At 45.5% G+C, this 23649-nt stretch overlaps 1 protein-coding gene and 1 pseudogene across 2 annotated transcripts; both read right to left on the reverse strand.

Annotated features, from left to right (window-relative positions):
• Positions 1-12061, reverse strand: part of LOC123142734 (poly [ADP-ribose] polymerase 1-like) — a 17482-nt pseudogene extending 5421 nt beyond the window's left edge.
• Positions 12062-15941: 3880 nt separating this feature from the next.
• Positions 15942-22730, reverse strand: LOC123146008 (aspartic proteinase oryzasin-1). Of its 2 annotated transcripts, none has more exons than XM_044565572.1 (13): positions 22300-22730; positions 22158-22218; positions 21740-21834; positions 21529-21641; positions 21095-21263; positions 20941-20980; positions 20770-20834; positions 20133-20246; positions 19982-20046; positions 17683-17827; positions 17476-17595; positions 16840-16928; positions 15942-16180 (listed from the first exon to the last, which is right to left on the reverse strand). In XM_044565572.1, the coding sequence occupies exons 1-13, from the start codon at positions 22651-22653 to the stop codon at positions 16096-16098; spliced, it is 1515 nt and encodes a 504-aa protein (XP_044421507.1). In that variant the 5' UTR covers positions 22654-22730; the 3' UTR covers positions 15942-16095. The 2 variants fall into 2 exon arrangements, with proteins under 2 accessions (XP_044421507.1, XP_044421506.1); XM_044565571.1 differs by having other exon boundaries at positions 17683-17836.
• Positions 22731-23649: the final 919 nt, after the last annotated feature.

Below are 23649 nucleotides of genomic sequence, written 5' to 3' on the forward strand. Positions count from 1 at the left end.
GCAACGGCAGGCCGCGGCCGCGCTCGGGGCGGCGCGGGACAGCGACGGCAGGCCGCGGCCGAGCTCGGGGCAGCGCAGGCCGGGGCGAGACGACGGGGAGGGAGAGAGCCGGGGGCGAGGGAGGAGGTGGCCGGCGCCGGCGACGAGGTAGAGGGAGGCCGGCGACGGGGGAGCTAGGCACGGAGCTGCGAGCGTGCGGGAGCGGGAGAGGAACCTAAGCATCTGATACCATGTTAGGAATGGGCAACTACATTCACATGAGGGCCAAGGGCCAGTACATATATATGTGTATGGTAAAGTGCAAAAGAGACTATACACATCTAACAGTGAACATTTGATAGCTGGGCAAAACAGACCTCGCATAGAAGCAGCACTCCAGATCTAGATGCTTGTGAAGGACAGCAGTAGTTTGCACTCTTGAAGAACATGTCAGCAAAGTAAACCCCTTTCCCAAACATGTAGCCGGTGCTAGGCGCTTCAGGAGGAGCGATTCGCAAACCTGGGAGAAAGATTAGTGTTAACTAATACCAGCATTGACCTATCTAGTCAGATCTGATATAATTTGATGTTTACAGTATATTGTACCCCGAGAAAATATCCCGGTCCAGTTTGTCAACCGAGAGCCATGCCATAGAAGCATCCTGTTTCCTGCACCGATGAACTGCGAGAACACTTTCAGAGTTAGTCATTTGACAATTTCATTGCAGTAAGTACTGCAGTTTTTTTTGGGCGCCACATAGCTGATCAGGAAGATCCACTTACCTTCTGAAACCGCTCTGTTTCACCCTGCCTTGTCACCTTAAATATCTGCTCTATGTCGACCGTATAACCCGAATGTCTTTTGGCACGTGTGTTCGTCAAATATGTTTTTATCTGGACAGCAGAAATGTTCATACAGGGTAAAAGTCATGAACATCGCGTAAGAGAAGAAGAGTGGAACATAACTCATTCAACCATGCGAAGTCAGCTCTTGGTCATAAGAAATTTGATATCTTTTTTAATGAAGAAAATAAATGGTATTGCCATAATGAAGTTGTTATAAAGGCCTAGATGGCTAGATTCTTGGTGGAAATATTACCATGGAGTATTCTTCCGAATCAACTTCCAGAGGTGTAAAGTCACAATGAAGCTGCTTGTATCGAGCATACAAAGGATCGTCCTAGATGGTAAAATGAAACGAACTTATAAATCCAGAGTGTTCATGTGTGCACACCATATTTCTTTACCAATGTCTTACCCGATCGCTTTGGTCGTCTTCCAGAAGCCTGGTCGCAATCTCAATCTCACCAAGGGCTTCAACCTTCGAAAGAGCAAAAAAAGTGGTGATATTAGATATGAAGCTGGAATAAGTACAGGAAATTTTGAATTATGAATATGAGTGTTCTTGAAAAATGTACGAATATTAAGTTACAATTCATTTCAAACTTTGATAAGAATGGCAGGCACATATTTACAAAGGGCCAAAAGAGGCTCTGGTTCTGAATCTCTTCAGAAGAACCAATGTTCTAAATTATCCTTGAAAATTGTCATTATCTCTTAATGCATACAAGATCTCATAATAGATCAAAGCTATAATAAAGCAAAACATAGTGGCCTATTACCATTTCCAGCTTAGCTTTCAGTTTCTCGGGAGTGTCAATGATAAATTCACCTGCGAGATAAATTTTGTTAGAAGATCCTGACTGTAGAATGAACCAAGCAGGAAGTTTGAAACTTACGCATCTTTTTGAAACCAAAGTCATGAGGAATCACGGTGTAGAATTCCCTGAAACCAAGTGGTTGTACAGGAATATTCGTTAAGTACGTATCAACATATTCAAAGGTCAGAAAGTACTGAGTGTAGCACTGATGGTGGATGCCATTATGCATTCCACAACTATCATCATGCTTCGTTACACTATTTATGAAAGTAAAAAGGAAATTATGACTCACCCAGTCAATTCTTCCAGCTGTATCGGGTCAGCCTTTGGAAGAGCGCTAGAGATCCGCTTCAAAACAGAATAACCCTGTGGAAAGTTTGGAGAAAGATAAGCTTTTACTGCATGCAAGACTACCCAATAGATCTTTTAGAGTGCATAGCGTATTTAAGTCATTTATTACTTTTTTTTTACAGGTTTTAAGTCATTTACTTGAAAGTATGATAAAATGCAACCTTATGTAAGTTTTTTGGCTAGCTTGGGAGATAATTAGGTCCAAGTTGTTTATGCATATTGTTATTCAACATGTAATCTTGTGTCCATGCTGAATTGATAATCCCCAACAAAGAAAAGCTCACCTTGCGTATTGTAGATTTGCTTATCTTTCCAAGAGGAAGTTTTTCAGCATTATAACCTAGTTAGTTAGTCAAAGATTAATGGATTAGTAAAAGCATATGCTTCATGAATAATCAATAGAAATCTACTTTAAAAACAATACTGCTGTATTTGAGTAGATCGTCAGTATTTGCCTCTTTGTCCATGAACTATGTTCAGACCCTTGTTTTAGTATATATTCTTTCATAAAATTAAGCCGTGTAGTTTTAACACACACATTATAGGATCTACCGGGCTCACCGAATCCATGTGTATACTGCAAATAGGCTATTATTATGATGCTCTAATGCGTTCAAAGAACAACGTCAATCGGCCAACCTACCGATTTCCATCATTTGCTGCTTCATCATGCTAATATCGCAGATCACGGATATGAAACGTGCAGTCCGAGTCTCAAGCTTTGTCTCTCTTATCTGATCGGCAACGGAGTATTTCTTCTGAGTCTTACCCTGATTTTTTTACAAGACCAAAGCGTTAAAACTAGAAAGGTGCAAAATTTTGAGTTATCACTAGTGAAAACTTGAGGCAAACCTTACCGTTTCGTCGTCACCTTTACCATAGTCCATTTCAAGCCAGGTGTAGTAGTCTGGGCGGCAGCTGAGTTTCTTACGACAGGACCAATCATTGCCGGTTTTATCCTTAAATTTGAATTCAAATAGATCGACCGCTTGGTCCCGTGGCATGGGACCGCGCAGCTCGCTCCGACCTCGGTGGCCTACTCTCCCATATCTCCAGTAGACCATCCAGCTTGCACCACCAGCAGATTCTACGGCGAACACACAACAGTTAGTGTTTTATTTGTAATTATTAGTCCTTTATGTAGTGGTACTATATATTAGTGATGCCTCATAAACTGAACACAGGAACCTTAACGTTTCAGAAAGATAGTAGTGAAGCGTACTCCATGACAGCGAAAAGGTGCATGTGTCCAAATTCATATAAACTCAAATTTTATGCGTGTGTCGTGTACTCGCGCCTCAGTCGTAACTAAAAGAACATCTAACTCAAATATTTGAACTTGGAATTATAATGAGGGGTTGGGGTAGGAGCATGCACGCATGGAGTGCATGGCAGGATCGAGGACAAACCTAATGCCTGGATGATGAAGAACTTGTTGTTGTTGCCTCCGACGTTGGTCTGGTTCAAGGTCGCGTCTTAGATCTCATTACCCTGTGCGCAACAAAAATAGCATATATGTTACCAATACCCTACGTACGTACGTGTTTCTGCTCTGAACCCAACTAACAGTCGCGTACCACTTGCAGGACGTGCCAGGACTCCTTCATGTCGTCGGGGATTTGCGGGTCCAGCACCGCCGCGCCCTTCTTCGTGGCCGTCACCATCTTCGCCGCCGCCACGGCCGCTGCGTCGGCCTTCTTCGCATCGTCGCCACCTTTCGCTGCAATGGCGGCAGCAGCAGCGTCCTTCTTCTTGCTCGCTCTCGCCACGAGCCCCCGCGCGGGCACGAAGAAGCTGGCGTGGTCACGATGACGAGGGAGAGCAGGGGGCCTCGGCCGGGTGAAGTTGGTGCCGGTGCCGACGCGGGGGTGCAGAGGCAGGCGGCAGCTGAGCGTGGCGCGCAGGATGGCTTGGAGATGGGCGGCCATCGTTGAGCTCTGCGCAGACCTACGTACCAGGAGTGCAGGGGGGCGGCTGGGAGGCAGAATCTGCGGATGGATGCACTTGAACTCTTGAAAATAGCATGCTCAAAATAACAAGCAAGGATCGGGATAATGGAGGGAGATCGATCGGTTTGAAAAGAGGTTCTGCTGGTTGCACGCCAGTCAGATTCGAGGGCGGACTTTCCTTCAGACCATCATGGGTGGGGTCCATCCGCAGAGAAGTTTCTTTGTCCAAGGGTCATTGTCATCTCCGTGCGGCTGGCTGTATCAGTTTTGAGTTTTTTTAGAAGGCCATCATGACTAGCTTTATTAAAATTAAACAGGATTACATCATCCACAAGGTTTGGAACTAGGCAGCTCGGGCCTTGGAGGCTCCCCGTCCAACTACTAGAAATCTTATTACAAAAACCATGATTAGCTAGCCCATGCGCCGCTTGATTAGAAGAACGATAACAATGTTTAAATTTGACCTTCCCGATTGACGAAGACAAGTCCACACATTCTGCAAAGATCGCTGCCGCAACATCCCACCATCTTGTCTGTCCAGTACAATAATCAATTGCCGTCAAGGAGTCAGACTCAGCTTCCTCTCGAGGGAACCCCATAGAGTTTGCAAAGATTAGTCCATCACGCATAGCCATAGCCTTCGTTGTCACCACATATGCTGCGTAAGGTATAAATCGACATTGTACTGCCAAAAATTTACCGTTACCGTCTCTAAGAACAACTGCAATGGCTCCTGCACCCTCACCCATATGGAAAGAGGCATTCACGTTTAGTTTCACAAACTTGGGTTCCGGCTTCTCCATTTATGTTCCTGTACACCATGAATTTTTAAGTTGGCTTGATGAAAATTGTTTGCAATTGCCAGGACCGAAATAGGCCATCTTGAGGGAGGTGGCGGTGATCCATCATGGGTGAGCTCACGGCGCACCCACCATAAGTACCAAGCCCCAACCATATCACCCGTTTGACATCAAAATTAGGCTTTCTAGGGATCGGTCTGGAATTTGCTAGGATCAGGTGTTCGAGTATGATTGAACCAGAGCGATCGATTAACTTCGCTTCTTCAACAATGTCCAGTATACCCAGTCGGAGCCACAATTCCTTTACATGTGTATAGTCAAAAAGCAGATGGCGTACATCTTTCGCGTCCTGGTGACAAATCGGACATGAGCCATTGGTACCCACATGTCTATTTGTCAGTATTTGACGCACTACCAGAATTACATCTGATTTTTGGCAGGGGTGCGCTTGGGAATCAATTTTTTTAAAACGGAGGCAAAAGTTTTGCCTCATCGCATTAATTAAGAAGAGTTTATAGATAATAATCGACCAAATGGCCCGACGCTACAATGAATTGCTCTTGCGGCATCAAAGATCCTAAGCATTTCGCCCATGCCTTCTCCCAAAAAAAGAGCCTCTTCTTTGATCGTATTAAACACCAATGTTTTTCACTTTCAGTGAGATTTTAATGGAATTCATTGAATTCAGTAATATCAGTAGATAATGAAATATTTACCTTTCTTCCAAAATATTTCAACAATTTCAGTAATACACATGAATTCAAATAGTATTCAAAACTTAAATATTTAATTGAATTCAAGTGAATATTTCGGCCCTTTGGCCGAAATACAAACTGAAATCACTGAGATGCACTGAATTTCGGTGATTTCGGTTGGTGCTCATTTTTTCTTCTAAAACTGATCGACATGGACGAACAATTTCTAAAGACCCGAGCATTTCTCTCGCACCAAATCTCCCATGCCGAAGCTGCTGCTTGTATCGAGCATACAAAGGATCATCCTTAGATCACAAAATGAAACAAACTTATAAGTCCAGAGTTTTCATGTGTGTACACCACATTTCTTTACCGATGTCTTGCTAATCGTTTGAATCGTCTTCCAGAAGCCTGGTCACAGTCTCAATCTTACCAAGGGCTTCAACCTTCGAAAGAGCAAGACAAGTGGTAATATTAGATATGAAGGTGGAACTAGTATAGGCAATATGAAATTATGAAGGTGGAATTAGTACAGGGAATATGAAATTATGGATATGAATTTTCTTGAAAAAAAATGTGAATATGCAATGCACTTCAAACTTTTATAGGAAGGACAAGCACATATTACAGTGGACAAAAGGAGACTCTGGTTCTGAATCTCTTCAGAACAATCATTGTTCTACATTATCCTTGCCATTTTGCCAAAGACAAGTGGACAAAAGCTAGTATTCCCTTTCACGTACACAATTTCATAACAGATCAGCGCTACAGTAAATCCAAAGATAGTAGCCTATTACCATTTCCAGCTTAGCTTTTAGTTTCTCAGGAGTGTCAATGATAAATTCGCCTGCCACATAAAATTTTGTTAGAAGATCATGACTGTGGGGTGAATTAAGCAGAAAGTTTGAAACTTACGCATCTTTTTGAAACCAAAGTTGTGAGGAATCACAGTGTAGAATTCTCTGAAACCAAGAGTAATCGAGGAATATCTCAGTAAGTAAAAACATATACAAAGGCACATAAAAGGAAAATTTTGGACTCACCCACTCAATTGTTCTAGCTGTATCCTACGACTGTCAGCCTTTGAAATAGCATTAGAGATCCTCTTTAAAATGTCATAGCCCTATGGAAAGATAGAAAATTCATCATCATAAGAGAGAAAGATAGGACGAATGGAATATGAAACCAAGACCTTGATATCCAAGCTTTAACTGCATACAACATTGGACGTGCATCCAACAGAACTTTTAGATTGCACGGTAAAATACAGCCTGATGTAAATTGTTTGCTAGATAAATAAGCCCAAGTTACTTATGCACAATGTTCCTCAACCTGTAATTATGTGTCCAGATTGAATTGATAGTCCTCAATAGAGAAGCGCCAAAATAACTCACCTTTAGTATGGTAGATTTGCTTATCTTTCCAAGAGGAAGTTTATCGGCATCATAACCTAATTGGATAGCCAAAGATGAATGAATTAGTACAAAAGTAAATGATACATGAGTAGTCAACAGGAATTTACAAAAAGAAAAACCCCGTAGGATAGCACTAAACAGTCTAAATATACTTTTCAAATGAGTTAATCCAAGTTCTTTATTTGAGCAGATCGTGAGTATCTGCCTCTTTGGCCATGAACTATGTTCAGTCCCTTGGTGTAGTCTCAATTTCCTTATATAATTAAGTCCTACAGTACCCACATTATACGATCTCTAAATCAAAATATTGCATTTCAGTTTATTTCAAAACCTTCATCCATGTTCATGTTTGAATACTGGGTGTACTTCTATGCAAAAAAAAGGCGCACATAAAGTTGCTATAGGCGCTCTTAATTCTTGTATTTTTTTGCAGGACACAACAAATATAATGTTTTTTAAAATTAAATTTTATTTCGAAATGCTCATAAAATCCACGTGTTTTTTTTAGAAAAGGAGGATGACCCCCGGCCTTTGCATCTGGACGATGCATACGACCACTTTATTAATTATTCTCAAAAGACCTTATAAAATAATACAATAGTAAGACTAAATCCGCCGTCTAAGCAACAAACTGTCGCGACACCTATCCAGTTGATAAAGGGGCGCAGATAGCCTGGGCCTAATACCAAACAGACATCACAGCCAAACCTAACATCTAAGACCTGAGGTCCCATCCAGGACGCCTGCCGGGCATGGGTCTCACCGGTCCGGCGTGCTCTCATAGGCCGCCGCCGCCAACTGCCACCGCTCCATCTTCAGAATTGTACTGATGCATCAACCTTGCTCGGTCTAGCTATCGTCCACGCCACCACGGCGCCCAACGGCACCTCCTCCCTGCACGCAAACAGCTGAGCACGTCGCGGTCTCCACTGATACACCTCAGCGCCATGCTGCCAAGTACCACTAGCCGACACAGCTTGAAGTCCTTGGAAGATCTGTCGTGCGTAGCACCTGCCGACCAGGCATGACAAAGCGTAGCACCTGTCGGTCAGGCATGACTTGACATCTCCACCGAAGCTCCGTGCAAGACGAAGCCGCTCCACCTCCTACCTCTGACTTCCAGCGCTGCTCCACAAACGATGCTTCCAAGAGAGAAACGACACCGCAGTGCCGCCATCGTCCGATCTGGAACACCAGATCCTAGGGTTTCCCCCGGAGCAGCACGAGTGGGTCGACAGTAGTTACACGACGATGCCTCCATCAAGGTAACGGCGAGAACACCGCCATCGCCTGCCATTGGCTCGGTTTTCACCGGCAACCATGTCTCCCCTACTCGTAGCCGGGACTAGATGATGGATCTCGAGATCCGATCACTAAGCCTCTGGCCGGCCATCTCTGGAGAAGATGACCACCACGTCCACCAGCGTCACCACACCGGGCACGCGTCGCCGCCGGCACCCCCATGGTGCCTACAGGCCAACAAGCCCCGACGAACACCACGCCTCGCCAGCCGCCATGGCCTAGACCCAAGCACCACCAGATTCAGATCGGATTGGGGTCAAGGGCCCCAAGCCGCAGCCGCCGCGGAGGCAGCACCACTGGACGGTGCCCTGCCCTCCACCCCGCCGTAGGACCGAGTCATCGGCGGAGCTCTGCCGCGCCACGCCGCCGAGCCGCCGCCGGAAGAACTCGCACCGCCGCCAGGGGAGAGAGAGACGCGCCAGGGAGAGGCCCCGCCGCCGCCGGCACTGCCAGGGCTTTGCCCGGCTGTGTCCCTCGGCGGCGGCGAGGGAGGAGGGAAGGTGGAGGGGGCCGGCGGCGGAGGGTGCTAGGGTTCCCCCGAGTCGCCTCAGAGAGGGACGTGGGAGATGAGGAGGACGAGGGGGGACGTCAAGTTTTCATTGTAGACTTTGAATATGCTAATACTATGATGCTCAAATCAGTTGAAAAAGCGACATTAATTAAGTAGCTTACCGGTTTCCACCATTTGCTGCTTCATCATGCTAATATCGCGGATGACAGATATGGAATGCGCAGTTCGTGTCTCAAGCTTTGTCTCTTGATTGGCAACAAATTCTTTCTTCTGAAAAGAAATAAAAAAAAATACAAGACCAAAGCGTTAAGAAGATTTAGAAAGGTGCTAAATTAGTTGCAATGAAGTCACTGATGAGAACTTAAGTTAGTGAATATATCTTACTGTTTCCTTGTCACCTCTACCATAGTCCATTTCAAGCCAGGCGTATTTCTTTGAGTGACACCTGAAGTTCTTGCGATTGGACCATTCATTATTTGTTTTCTGCCAAAACTTGAATTTAAATGCACGAATCGCTTCGTGCCGTGGCATGGGGCCGAGTAGCTCGGTCCGACCTCGGGAGCCTACTCTCCCATATCTACAGTAAACCCGGAAGCTTCGGCCATCGTCAGATTCTAGAATTAACAGGTACCGGTTAGTGTTTCATATATATAATAATATGACCGATCGATCATAAACTGAGCACATGAACCTGAGTTTGGAAACGTACATTTAACTCGATGTATGCGGTGTGTTTCAAAAAGACGATAGTGGTGAATTACATGGCAGCGGATTATAGCTGCCATAGCTGTGGTCTTGAGCAAAGTAAGAAAATAGCACCTACGGCCCCCTTTCCCTCGCGTCGCCCCTCTCGGGCGGCTCGAGGGCGTCAACCCTAGCCCTCGCCGCCTCCCCCCTTCCTCCCCTCCCTTCTCGCCGCCGCCAGAGGCATCTGTCGGGCAAGCCCGGGGCGTCGCCAAGGAAGGTGGCGGCGGGGCCTCTGCTGCTTCGTTTCTCCAGCGGGGGGCGTCGGAATCCGGGGCGGCGGCCTCGTCCGGTGAGGCGCCACCGTCTCCTCGGCTGGTGGTGGCGCGGGTGTGGTCCGGTGGGCTTGGCTGCGCGGGCAGCAAGCTCTTCGGCGGACGAGATCTGCGGCGCCGGCGGTGGGGCTTCTGGCCTCTTGCGGCTCCAGATCTGGCCGCCCCTTCCCCCTTCTGCTGCCCTGCGTGCTCCACCCCTTCAGATCTGGACCGGGTCGACATGGTTCTCCGGTGCCTGGTGCTGGATGCGGTGCTGGTGGTGTGGAGCCTCGACCGGGAGAAATCCACGGCGACGACGTCCATGGACGCCGCTCCCCTTCTTGGAGGCGCCATTCAGGTCTTTGCTCCACCCTCCCCTTCCTCTAGCCTCCCGGGTGAAAACTCGAACTTTGTTGGGCGGCGACGGTGCTCTTGGCGCCGTTTGCTTCTTGAAGTCGTCGCCTTGGATGCTTATTGGACTGTGGGCACTGCGGTGTGGTGGTTGTTGGGCGGCGGCGACAGTGGGTCCCCAGTGGCGGCGGCGGCAGCTTTGCAGGTCCGACAGTGTTCGGGTTTTCTTCTGGTGCTCTCTGTGCTACTGGTGTCAGCTTGGTCCTGCGGCTTCTGGCCAGGAGGGGATCGGGTTCCCCTCCTCCGGTGGCTACAGCAGTGCACGTTGTGAGAGCCGGAGCGTCATTCCTCGGCCTTGGTCCTGCCTCCTCATTGCTCCTTCCTCCCTGGACACCCTGTTGTTGTCAGACCGGCATCTTTCTCCTCTCCAAAGGATCGTCAGTGGGCAGCGGTGGTACGGTGTTTCTGGTGAAGTTTCTTAGTCACGTAGGGTGTGCTTTGTTCCTACTCCTTCGTTGCCTTCTGGTTGCATCCTTCCGTCCATGTTCTAGGGTGAGCAACCCCAAATGTCGACGGTTCGGCGCCTTTCGAGCCAGGCGAGGAGGCAGGGGCCTCCTTCGACAGTGGGAACGGATGGTGATGCTGTTCCAGGGCCTTGGTTGTTTGGTGCCAACATATCCTATCCTCGACAGCGGGCGCTTCCCGGAGCCCCATTCCTTCTTCCATGGTGATCCTTGTGTGGACGAGGGCCTCTGCGTGCTTCAGCTTGTGCTTATCATGTGCTACCTTGCTAGTTGTAGTGTGTGAGGTTTTGAGAGCTGCCTACCAGCACCCTTGTATCTTGCCGTGTTTCTGTTTTTGTTCGAGTTTGTGCTGCTGTGGTTGTAATCCTGGCCGGTTGATGGCTTTGTTAATTCAAAGCCGGGCTCTTCTTGAGCCTTCGTTCTAAAAAAAAATTTACATGGCAGCAAAAAGCAGTGTCCAAGAAACCAGGGGGAGACTTGTGTGGGATCTCACATTAGGTGAGATCGATTTTTTTTTAAAAAAAAAAACACATGTTCAAACATTCTCAAAAAATTTGTAGACACACGTCAACGTTTGATGTACAACCTCAAAAAGTTTCAGCTCCTAATTTGACCTACATTAATAGAAACGAAAAAGACAAAATTGAATATGAATAGTGCCAACGTAATATTCACCCAAAGCCGTCACTATTCACATTCGAATTTTTCTTTTTTTGAATCTCTAAATGTACATCGAGTTTTGAGCTGATATTTTTCGGAGTTGTAGACGTGCCCTATAGGGATGTTGTCAAATAATTTCAGATTTTTTTTGAAATGTATAAATATGAATTTTGAAGGTTGATCTCACGATCTCACCTAATGTGAGGTCTCATACAAGTCTACCTGGACATTCCTGTGGATCAAATTCCTATAAACTCAGATGTGCCCAGCTAGCGTTTCTGGAACTATATGAAATCATATAAACTCAAATTTGTGCGTGACAAACCTAGAGCTTGGATGATGAAGAACTTATTGTTGTTGGCCCCGACGTTGGTCTGGTTCAAGGTCGCGTCATAGATCTCATCATCCTGCGTGGAACAGAAATACAGTAGCATATTTTACCCTATAAGGTGTTTCTGCTCTGAGCTCAAGCAGGATGATGCGTGCGTACCAGTTGCAGGACGTGCCACGACTTCTTTATGTCATCGGGGATTTGCAGGTCCAGCACCGCCGCGCCCTTCTTCGTGGTCGTCACCATCTTCGCGGCCTCGGCCTTCTTCCCATCGCCGTCGCCGTCGCCTCTCGCTGCAACGGCGGCGGCATCAGGGGTCGTCGAGAGCGGCGTGCCGCCTATGGCAGCTGTGGCATCCATCTTGTTCTTGCTCGCTCTCGTGGCGAGCCCCCGCGCCGGCATGAAGAAGCTGGCATGATGAGTAGGAGGAGGGGGGAGAGGAGGGGGCCTCCTCATGTGCGGGACGGCGCCGGGGTGCAGGGTCAGCGGCACCTGAGCATCGTGCGCTGGATCGCATGGAGATGCGCGGCCATCGTTGAGGCGTGCTTGGCAGACCCACCTACGTGTACGTACCAGATGGAGCTATACCTACAGGGGCCAGCCAGGCAGGCCAGGATCTGCATGATCTTGATGCATGCATGCTCGCAGCACACGCATCAGGAATTCAGGATGCCATGGCAAGATCGGAGTAATAATAATTCCTCAATTTCCTGCTCAAAATCTAGTAAGTTGATTCTTTTTTAGGGACAAAATCTAGCAAGGCAGGATCCAGATAATGGAACAAGGCCAGATTCGATCGAGGACCAAGTTTCCTTTGAATAAATTGTAGGAAACCACCACTTTGAAGGCTAGGTTTACAGAAAACACTACGTTATACTTTTTTTTTCACAAAACACCACGTCTTATGTAATCTTTTTGCAAAAACCACTGATCGGCGGATCTTGCTTTGTTAAGTGAGATTATGATAGATGGGTCCTATTTTTCGCTGACGCGGCATAACATTTTATCAAAGACAGCGCTAGACGGATAAAAAAGTGAAAACACTCGCAAGTTTTTTCCCTGTGCTGCCCAGGCCCTTGCCTTGTCCTGCCATCACAGTCGGCCGCCAGAGGAGAGGAGCCGCCCATCCCGCGTGCCATCGCACGTAGCAGCCCGCCGGAGCTCCAACCCTCGACCTCGCCTGCCCTCCTCTCTCTCTCTCTCAACCCTTCTCCCAGCGCCGCCACCTCCCTCCTACGGGCGAGGGTTGCCAGGGAGAAGACAAAGCCAGCGGACTGCTTGCCGGCCGCCGCCTTCCTCGGTCTCGATGGCGCCGGTCACCACCATGCGCCAGCCACCGCCGTGCTCACCTCCCTGCCCCAGCGCTCCCGCCTTTGCCTGGCCGCGCCCGCCTCTGCTCGGCCGGGCGCCCGCCGCCATGCCAGCCACGCCACCGCAGCCCTGCTCCGCCCGCGCCTGCCGCCCTGCCAGCCGTGCCGCCTCCGCCCTGCTCTGCTCGTCGCCGCCGTGCTTCGAGGAGGGAGATGGAGAGAGGAGGCTGCGCTCCGCGGCCACCGAAGACGGAGAAGGTGAGAGGAAGATGCGGTGTCTCAGGCGAGGGAGTGGCTGCCCGGCCTCCTGTGTGTCGGCGCCGGGGGAGGATCTGACAGGAGAGATGGGGATCGATGGGAGCGGGCTAATTGCGTTTTTCCTTTTTGATTCAGGGGTTTCAGTGTAAAAACTAAGGGCTAGTTTGTAAATTCAGAATAAAAGTGATCTGGCACGAAATGTTACGCCAAGTAGTCAAAAAGGGCCCCAACTGTCATAAGCATGCTCAGTGGAGCCAAATCCGCCGATCAGTTTTATTTACAAAAAGATTACTGAAGACATGGTATTTTCCGAAAAAAAGTATTGTAGTGTTTTTTGCAAACCTAACCTTCAAACTGGTGGTTTTCTGCAACTTACTCTTCAGACCAGGGATGGGTGGGGTCCACCCGCATAGAAGTTTCTTTCTCGACGAAGACATCCAACATTGCTTGTTTACGTGCAAACGAGTGAAGGAAGTATGGACTGAATTGGGTTTGCAAGAAATCATCTCGGATGCAGTTGCCCAGGATCGCTCAGGTTCGATTACAGTCGAGGTTCTTAGCCAAATTTAAACGGTCAAGGGGGTCTACCCACTGCAGAATTTATTATGGTGGCTGCTTAGTACTTGTGGTGGCAGCGCCGCCAACACGTGAAGGGGGAAGCGATCCAAACTGCGGACAGAGCTGCTACATCGATCAGAGTTTTAGCTACAAATTTCATTAGAGCATACACGAACAAGCAGCCAGATAGAAGCCATGATCACATGTGGAAGCGTCCGCTCAGCGACGTGACTAAAATCAATGTCGACGCGGTCTTCCAAGCTGAAACTTTGTCAGGAGCAACAGGTGTGATCGCCCTCGACAGTCGAGGGAAGTTTATCGCTGCCACAACTTGGTACATCCCTCAGGTTAGCACTGTTGACTCAGCGGAGACAGCGGCAATCCGTAATGGCCTATACTTAACGGGAAAGATCAGATGCAATAAGTTCCTAATTGAATCAGACAACTGATTTGTCGTTGAATCAGTACAAAAACTGGATGCTCATGCTGGACTTGATGGGGTCATGGTGGCAGAGCTAGCTCTGGATTTGTGGTTGATTACTCATATTGCTTCCGCGAGGCGAATGAGGTGGCACACACATTAGCGCAAAATTCCTGTAGTGATAAATCTTCTATTTTTTGGCAATCGTTTATCCCTGATTTTATTTCTCACTCCATTGTAAATGACTTAGCTATTATTTGAGAAATATGGTTCAAAAAAGAGCTGAATTTTTTTTCTTTTGATTTTTTTGGCTGAAAAGATTCCATCTGTGACTAGAATCGATCGGCACTATATTTCAGTAATTATTTTTGTTACATGGGCCACACAGGACACAACCCCATTTTCATATTGAAGAAAGTGGAGTCTTTTTTTTCCCATCAAATTTGGATTGTCTACCACGTGTGCCGCTCACAAACCGCGCTGTGAGATGATTTTTAGCAGCTATTATAACTTCCAACCAGAAGCTAACAAAGTGCGCTTTTCAATGCATGTATAGAGGCAATGGGATCGATACCTTTCATCTCCATTCCAACACATTTTTTGTTGAACGCTTTTTTCTTCCCCGCAGAAAATAAACGGCAAGAGTATCCCGGTGTGGCCCATTCATGTACGCTCACCTACAGGGAAAGGGCTCGTGAACTAGGGTGCATTTGGTTCATGGGTTGTCCTTGGGGCAGGTATAGCCACTAAAAATCGGACGATCAGATTTGCCATACGAAAACAGATTAATTACCATGCTTTGTGTACATGATTTGTCATGTTCTACAGTGAAAGCTGTCATGTAGCATTAAAAATCAACATAAAACTTGCCATGATGCAATGATTAATTGCCATGCGTTCGATCGGGATCCGACCTACCTAAGGGCATCAAATTTTTAGCCCTAAAAATCTGACATCAGATTTATCTTGAAGTCCCAGTTTTTGGGTGGTTACCACGTGTTAGGTTAGGAATGTAAAGAGATAGGGAAAGCCAATATTCATAGAATATTCCCCAAAATAGTGGTTGTGCCCGTACGCCAAAGAGTGTCGGATGAGAGTAGCCACTCTCGGTTCTGCATGATAGCCTCACACAGTGTGTTCTTCTGGCTTGTTACCTAACCATCTCATTTTCCTCTCACCGACATGTGGCAACAGTAGTGGGAGATCAAGGGTCTGTTTGGATCATTTGCTAGCCTCACCTAGCCAGGCTAAGTTAAGCTAGCCCGCTTGTGCCATAGCCCACATGAGCTAAGCGATGTTGTTTGGTTGTATTGCCTCAGGTTACAGTTACGTGACTTATCTCACGCAGGATTCGCTAGTTTGCCGTCGCGAGAGAGCCAATTCGGCTCTCCCAGCCAGGCAAAGATTTAGATGCAGTTACGAGCAAACTTCCATCCAAAAGCAAACAATATATTACTCTACCAAACGCATATCCTTGCTAGGCAAGGCTAAAACTGTCCTTGCCTTAGAACCAAACGCACCCCAAGATGCGGGCGGCTGTGACCGGAACTAAGCCAATGACACGCGACAACCTAGGTAGGTCCTTCCCTCCCCCTCTCTCTCTGCATCCACCCTCTCGGTAGCGGAAGATCGAGATGTAGGGCAACAATGACTGGCTCCAGGGTGCCTGGCGGCGTAGGCAAGATGGGGCGGCAACCTGAGCAGTAGGGTAGCGTCGGACAACCAGGGGCGCCGACCCAAGTGCATAGGGGTGGTCTCGCATTTGAGTTTTATTTGTGATGCAAGTTCATGTTGCCTTAGTTTTCAGTTTACAATCCACCTTAGTAAGAGTAGTAATACCGGAGGCATGCACACCTTGTTGGGACAATTAATAGTAACCATGTCTATATGGAATCATTACTATATCTTGGCCAAATCAAAATATACATACTTATTAATCTCAGACCACACATGCATTATGAAGCATCTATGAGCATGAAATTGGCCTGAAAAGCCGGATCCTCTGCAGCTCATCCGGTCATCTATGCCGCCTTCGCGAAGCCAACCTTCATTTTACCATAGTCAAAGACAGTGTGATAGGCTCCCATGAATATATCACCCAAGATCCTGCCATAAAAAGTTCTGGTTGTCAGAGTTGAGAGGCGCAAGTTCCACGAGTCCCAGTATTTGGAATGTTTGTAACAAAACAAAAGACTAGATATAATCAAATAAGTCTCATAAATTCCTAAAAGTTTGAATGTTTGTCAGAGTTGAGAGGCGCAAGTTCCACGAGTCCCACGACATCATGTTGATAATCAGGTTTCCCTAGATGAGCTACATCATGTTGAGGTGGATGAGAATGTCATTTTATCGGAATAATTCTTGGTAAACGCATAGCAGTTAGTTGTGGTCATGGGTGTTGCTACAGAAGGTGCAACGCTGGGCTGATGGAGCTTGTCACTAAGAACCTCGAGTGTATTACCAACAAGTTTATGTCTCGATTTGGATGGAGTGTCAATGTTAGGCTTCCTAGTATTGAGAGTAATCTTGGATGTCATATTACACTCTTCTTATGTTGGCTAGTATTGTTGGCTTCTTTCCCACTTTCGGGTAAGATCATTGTTTGGCGACTTTCTAATAAATGATGTAGTAATGAAAGGTTCCATTATCCAACAAAACTAACACAATTGTATGATGAAACTTAAGTTCTACACTTGAAAAGGATTAACATCGATCTCATATATATAGGAAAAATATATGAGAACATAAGACATGCATAATTTTACCAGATAGGACCACGGGGAGGAGGAATGTCCATAGCTACGAATCCACTGATGCACTTAGTAGCATCTCCCTCGCCAATCTTCAGGATGTACTAAACAATGTAAATAGTGTGGAGCCATATTAGTTTACTATAATAGAAGGAGAGTGCAAGAAATATATAAATCTGAATGCATGAGATCTATTTTCTTCAAGCACTTATAATTATTCCCAGAAGCAAGGAATCTAATATGCATACTTTGCCATCATTTAGTTCCACTATGATCTCTATAGTTTGTTTCCTTCTAGTTGTACCGCCTCCGGTTGCACTAAATAACCAAAGTTTTAACTATGTGTACGGTACTAAACCTTGTGTGGTACCATTCCTTTGACCAAATATACATTTATAGAAAGGGGGGGGCACGAAGCATACAATACTACAAATATCTAATGAAATTTCTAGAGTACATAGGTGGCCTAAGAAAATTAAGGAGAAAACCAACATTATGGACCTAGGAGTAAAGTTTCAAAAAGGTAGTGGGAAAAAGAACATCTGAAATCTTTAATATAATGACACTCAATAAAGTGGTGGACTTGGTAGCTATTCTGAATCAAATTCAAACAAAAAATACAAAGGTAGTAATCATAGAGAAAATCAATACTTGCTCTGGTGTGAGTGCAAACTTTTTGCCGCCGATGGAGAAGGCGACGTCAGGCATGGATGCAAGTCTTTTGCAGTCCACTGATGATTCTCCCATAGGGCTAGGGATATAGCCACATAGCTACAAGGTAAGCTAATTTAGCAAAGTTTGTACAACTCAAATGTGTTATGGTGTGAATCTCATTGGTATAAGAGATAGGAAACATACCGTATTAATGTACTTCAATATAAGATCCCGTGTTTGATCCTGTGCAAGTTGGTTCTTTGCCCACATAACAGCCATCTCACAAACATGGCACACGGCATCATTTGATCTCCCGGTTTCATCATCTACCACAGTCCGAATACCAAAGCTGCCATTACTTTGCAGGAGGAAACAATGTCAACCATCAAGACATAAGTAAACCAATGTGAAAGGTAAAAATGGCATAAAACTAACTTCATGCACACCAACATTTCTACCAACAAGATATTCTATTTATTCTGTGCTAGATAACAAAATATTTTTGGTGGAATTTTGGATGGAATTTGGTAGGTTGCAAAATTTGGAAATTGTGGCGAAGGAGTTGGGTATAATTTCAAAACTCATTCAAAAATATATTTTTTAACACAAAAAGTCCTTGTAGTCATCGAATTGTTTGACATTGTTGTTTCTGGTCTTAATGTAAAATCACACGTCCTTGGTTATAGAAGATATATTTGAAGAAAATTTAAGTGTCTGATATTAAATTTGCCTTTTTTTTGGAAATTGCATAGTCTTGTACTACCAATGGTATCATTCACAATGAAGTGGCCACTAATTTAAAAATAATTTTACGTGTAAACATTGAATCTCTATACCAATATAGAAGGCGCAACTTGTTTTTAATGAATCAATACAAACCATCTAAGAAGATTGGTCGAATGGATGAGAAAATAACTTGAAATCTTGCACTCTATAATTACTCATGAATTGCTCTCTTACTTCCACAAGTACACTTTTAATATTATAAAATAATTTTCCGTTACATCTCCTTGATGTATCAATTACATCATTTTTAGGTTGATTTTAAGATTTGCCTTGTTGTGCACGGTGCTCTTAGACCCTTTCTCCCGACTACATATGCCAGTATATATGTCATGTGATGTATACCCCGCCTCTTGGTTACATATGCCTCAAAGTTGTACTAATTACCGTAGAATTAAGCTGATGAGCCATACAATGAAGCTATGGGAGAGAGTCATTGAGCACCGCTTAAGAAGTATGACAAACGTGACCAAAAATCAGTTTGGTTTCATGCCTAGGAGATCAACCATGGAACCCATTTTCTTGGTACGATAACTCATGGAGAGATACATGGAGCAAAAGAAGGACCTGCATATGGTGTTCATTGACTTGGAGAAGGCCTACGATAAGATACCGCAGAATGTCATGTGGTGGGCCTTGGAGAAACACAAAGTCCCAGCAAAGTACATTACCCTCATCAAGGACATGTACGATAATGTTGTGATAAGTGTTCAAACAAGTGATGGCGACACTGATGACTTTCCGATTAAAATAGGACTGCACTAGGGGTTAGCTTTGAGCCCTTATCTTTTCGCTCTAGTGATGGATGAGGCCACAAGGGATATACAAGGAGATATCCCATGGTGTATGCTCTTTGCGGATGATGTGGCGCTAGTTGATGATAGTCGGACGGGGGTTAATAGGAAGTTAGAGCTATGGAGACAAACCTTGAAATCCAAAGGTCTCCGAGTACATGATGTGTGGTTTCAGTACTAATAGGCACAAGGAGGAGGAGGTTTGCCTTGATGGGCAGGTGGTGCCTCAGAAGGACATCTTTAGATATTTGGGGTCTATGTTGCAGAAGGATGGGGATATCGATGAAGATGTCAATCATCGAATCAAAGCCGGATGGATGAAGTGGCACAAAGCTTCTAGCATTCTCTGTGACAAGAGAGTGCCACAAAAGCTAAAAGGGAAGTTCTATAGAACGGCGGTTCGACCCACAATGTTGTATGGCGCTGAGTGTTGGCCAACTAAAAGGCAATATGTTCAACAGTTAGGTGTGCCAGAGATGCGCATGTTGAGATGGATATGTGGCCACACAAGGAAGGACCGAGTCTGGAATGATGATATACATGATAGAGTTGGGGTAGCGCCGATTGAAGAGAAGCTTGTCCAACATCATCTGAGATGGTTTGGACATATTCAACGCAGGCCTCCAGACGCTTCGGTGCATAGCGGATGGCTAAAGCGTGCCGATAATGTTAAGAGAGGTCGGGGTAGACCAGACTTGACATGGGAGGAGTCCGTAAAGAGGGATCTGAAGGACTGGAGTATCACCAGAGAATTAGCCATGGACAAGGGTGAGTGGAAGCTTGCTATCCATGTGTCAGAACCTTGAGTTGGTTGCGAGATCTTATGGGTTTCACCTCTATCCTACCCCAACTTGTTTCTTTTTGAACCTGTAAACAGTAGGAGAGGATAAAGGCTTTGTTGTTGTTCACGAGTTCACAACTCTTACCTTACACCTTGAGTTCCACTGTGAGTGCATAGACCAACAGAAGGACATATTTTTGTTGGGTCGATCTGCATCATAGACCCACACAAAATAATTTTATAATCCCAATATATGACTAATCAAATAAGAAAGAAGCCTTTGGAAATATGCAAACCTCATTTAGCAATAGATCTAGGATCCGTTGCCTGTACTGAGAAGCAACTTCCTTGCACTCTTGGCTGAAAATCCCAGGTGCACCAATCTTTTCATTTATCTGAGTAATTATTGCCTGCATATTTCATTGTTGATTTGGTTGTATAAGACACACAAATATTAAACTAAAAATAGAATATGCACCCTCCCTAGTAGAAACTATGAGGCATTGATAATTATATTGCATGTGTTATGATTCAAGTGGTCTATCGTGCTCTGTTTCACTAACATTCACATTATGTAATGTACCTATTGGTGCATATTTACTTTGTAGAAGTTATTATTTTCCAAATTTATTCGGGAGTTTATATGCATTATGCTCCAGTTTGCTTTAGTGCTTACCCTTTAAGTGTATTCATCAAAAGTTCAATAAAAAAGCTATAAATTAAATCTATCATAGGATGCATCTTTACTTGTAGCAATACACATTTTCTATGGCAAAAAGTAAAACTTATGCCAAAATTTTGGGGCAAGGATCGTCAAAATTGGTTTACTAGAAATGTTGATTATTCAATTTTATATAGCAATCAATGACCAGATGATGTAGAGCCTTTTTCCTTGCTTATGTATATAAAGATAAACAGAGCTCCAAGACATACAGTGGGACCAACAAGCAACGAAGTTCCCGAATCTGCTATAGCTGCACAGCGAGATGTACATAATCCTAATACATAGAGAGTATAAGTAAAATGGTTGTAAACACTTTTTATTTGTATAAAAGTATAGTAATCACAATAGTAGGCATTGTTATTTTTTCGGCAAGTTGGTACCTGTGGACTTTCCTCCAATCAAGACATCACCCATATCAAACTGCAACAAGTGACACGCAAAACAAAAAGCAACAAGTGAGTCAAAACTTCTCCGCAACAATTAGTTTCCACTTCTTGAATGTTAAAACTACTCAACTAATTGAAAGAGACCCACCTGCCAATATCCCTTCTTAGTAACAGGAACGTATTTATGTTCTTCCTTGTGATGCTTAGGATCAATTCCTCCAAACACAATTTCTCCCCCATGCCCTTCGCCAGCATGCCGGTTGAACCAGAACGAGAAAACAGGGCTACCAACCAGATGTTGGTTAACCATGTTGTACCTATAAATATTCTTGTGATGTCAGTGATAATGGATATGGTTATATGCTTCACATTTGAGGGTGCCAATTCCATGATATTTTACATTTTTGCAATATGGCATCAAACAAATTAGGAGAACCCTCAGTGCAATATCTAGATCTTAATAACACACAATGCATACGGCAAGCATATAAGTAATGAAATATTGATTAATATCCAATGTTGATACCATATATTACCAAACAAAGCTATAACTGGGATATTCATACAAATAGCTTTGCTCACCAGACAGGTTCAACACCGCCCCTAGCGATTTCTTTAAATCCAAGACCGAGAATGCCATCGAACTTCCTAAACATGAAAGTAATACTTGGTTCCCTGGTAGCTTCGATGAAATCCTAGCAGAGTACCAAAATAAAATGAGTATACTCTGAAATGTGATGCACATGATAGATGGTTAGAGAACATAAAGAAGTGTGCACTTCTCGGCATAAACCTGATTTTTTACAACAACACCACCAACTTGCACATTGTCCTGGCTAAGATAGCCAGAAATTGCTCCGGTTCCGTAACGAAGTGCGACCCTTTTTCCTGGCAAGAGGGGAAATGAAAATTAGATTCATGAAAATAGAGTTAGGGTCTGGTGGCTCCAGCTTTTTTTTTTTTTTTTGGATCTGGTTCCAGCTTTAATAATACTATAAAAGATGTCTACCTAATGCCCAACTGAAGGAAATACATGCATGGACAACGTGTTAGGATAGCATCATGTTATCCTTATCTCTTAATGATTGCATGGATATGCTTGATTTATACATTAAATATATATAGTACTTGAACTGCAAAAACGTCTTACATTTAGGAAGAGACGATGTAATTATTTCACTGTATAAAAGAGGAAGGCGCAAGACACAAACCGTTCTTCTTGTACGTGGCGGACTTGCTAGCCTTGTAGCTCGCGTGCAGATAGCATCCAATCTGCAGCAGATTAGTACCATAAGTAACCAAAAATGTGTAAGACCCACCCTTGCTAAATCGCAGCAAGCCAACACTACGCACCGAGAGGAAGCACTTGGAGGAGGGCACCCAGAAGTCGGCGCTGCCCGTGTCGAAGATGACGGTGAAGTTCTGCGGCGGCGTCCCGACGCCGACCTCGCCGTAGTACTGCGCGTTGAGGTGGTTCTTCAGCGCCACGGCGTGGCCCTTTTCACCTGTTGTGGGCACGTCGGCGTTGTAGACGAGGCCGTGCCGCCACGCGAGGAGGCGCTGGGCGTCCTCTCCGGCGACGACGGGGCCGTCCTCGTCCACCGGCCGCTTTGTCAGCGGCACGCGGACCAGGCCCTCCGCGGGACCGGCGAGGAGGGCGTGGAGGAGCACGCAGGACAGGAGCATGAGGTGGCCGGCGGCTGCCATGGTTGTTGGCAAGCAGGATCGACCGAGAGAGAAGTCACCACAGTCGACAGTGGTGTCCGGCCGGGGAAGGAGCTTGAGATGAATGATGGATCGCCCAGGGGCTCGATTTATGGAGTCGGTCGGTGGCTAGCAAGGAGCTACACGTGGTCAGCCTCACCGTTGGATCAGGACGCCAGGTGCTTTGCGGTACCAGAATATGTCGCGGGTGAATGCCACGGTTGTGTTCACGCAAGAAAAAGGCTTTGTAGTTTGTACCATTCGCCTGATGAAACCAAAGGTAGGTTGTTTGTTCGTGGAATGTTGCTGCTGTACGCCATGGATCACAAACGTGACAAGACACATAAGATGATAAGGACCAGTTGTTGTGCAAAAGCACAAAGCTAGAGCAACAACAACAAAAATATAACAACAAAAGTATTGTGGTTGATTGCGCCTTCAGCTTTGTTTTTGGAGATGGGACCAAGAGTGCTTCACTTATCACGTCTTGATCGTATGTGGCCGCCCTTTTGCCACTTCAATTTCAGTCCAAGCCGGCCGTGTGATGCTCCATGCGGATCTTGAGATGCTTCCGGTGCACGGCTGACGGCCGTATATAGACAAATCTAAGATAAGTAATTGGAACCGGAGAGCATGGGCTAATCAGAACCAGAGAGCATGGTTTTTTCTACCTAATTAATCAGAAAAGGTGACTGGGCTTTTTGATTTTCTTGGACGCACGGCTAAGGAGGGACGAAAAGTATCTTTATGCTATGTTGTGCCAAAATTAGCAACAAACCTATCTCATGCAGCCCTGAGCATGCGTACACCATGATTTTTGATTGTCACCCGATCTCCACTACTCCATAGGGAAGTGCTACTAAATCAGGTGGCGGAGCTTCGAGCATCCAGACCCGCACACGGTGTAGTTTTGGCTTGTTTGGTACTCGTACAGCTGGAGTTTTTGATTCTCTCTTACGCAAACTAAGGAGGGAGGAAAAGCATCTTTATCTCACATTA

The sequence above is a fragment of the Triticum aestivum genome, chromosome 6D, assembly GCF_018294505.1.
Source record: "Triticum aestivum cultivar Chinese Spring chromosome 6D, IWGSC CS RefSeq v2.1, whole genome shotgun sequence".
NCBI classification, from domain to species: domain Eukaryota; kingdom Viridiplantae; phylum Streptophyta; class Magnoliopsida; order Poales; family Poaceae; genus Triticum; species Triticum aestivum.

What these genes read in the sequence shown, in the direction of transcription:
- LOC123146008 (XM_044565571.1), bottom strand. Translation starts at nt 22,653, where the DNA reads ATGGCAGCCGCCGGCCACCTCATGCTCCTGTCCTGCGTGCTCCTCCAC. An exon ending in GGCGGTGTTGAACCTGTCTG is followed by an intron (nt 21,264 to 21,528) that starts GTGAGCAAAGCT and finishes GAATATTTATAG; the next exon opens with GTACAACATGGTTAACCAAC. An exon ending in TTGCACTCACACCAGAGCAA is followed by an intron (nt 16,929 to 17,475) that starts GTATTGATTTTC and finishes TACATTGTTTAG; the next exon opens with TACATCCTGAAGATTGGCGA.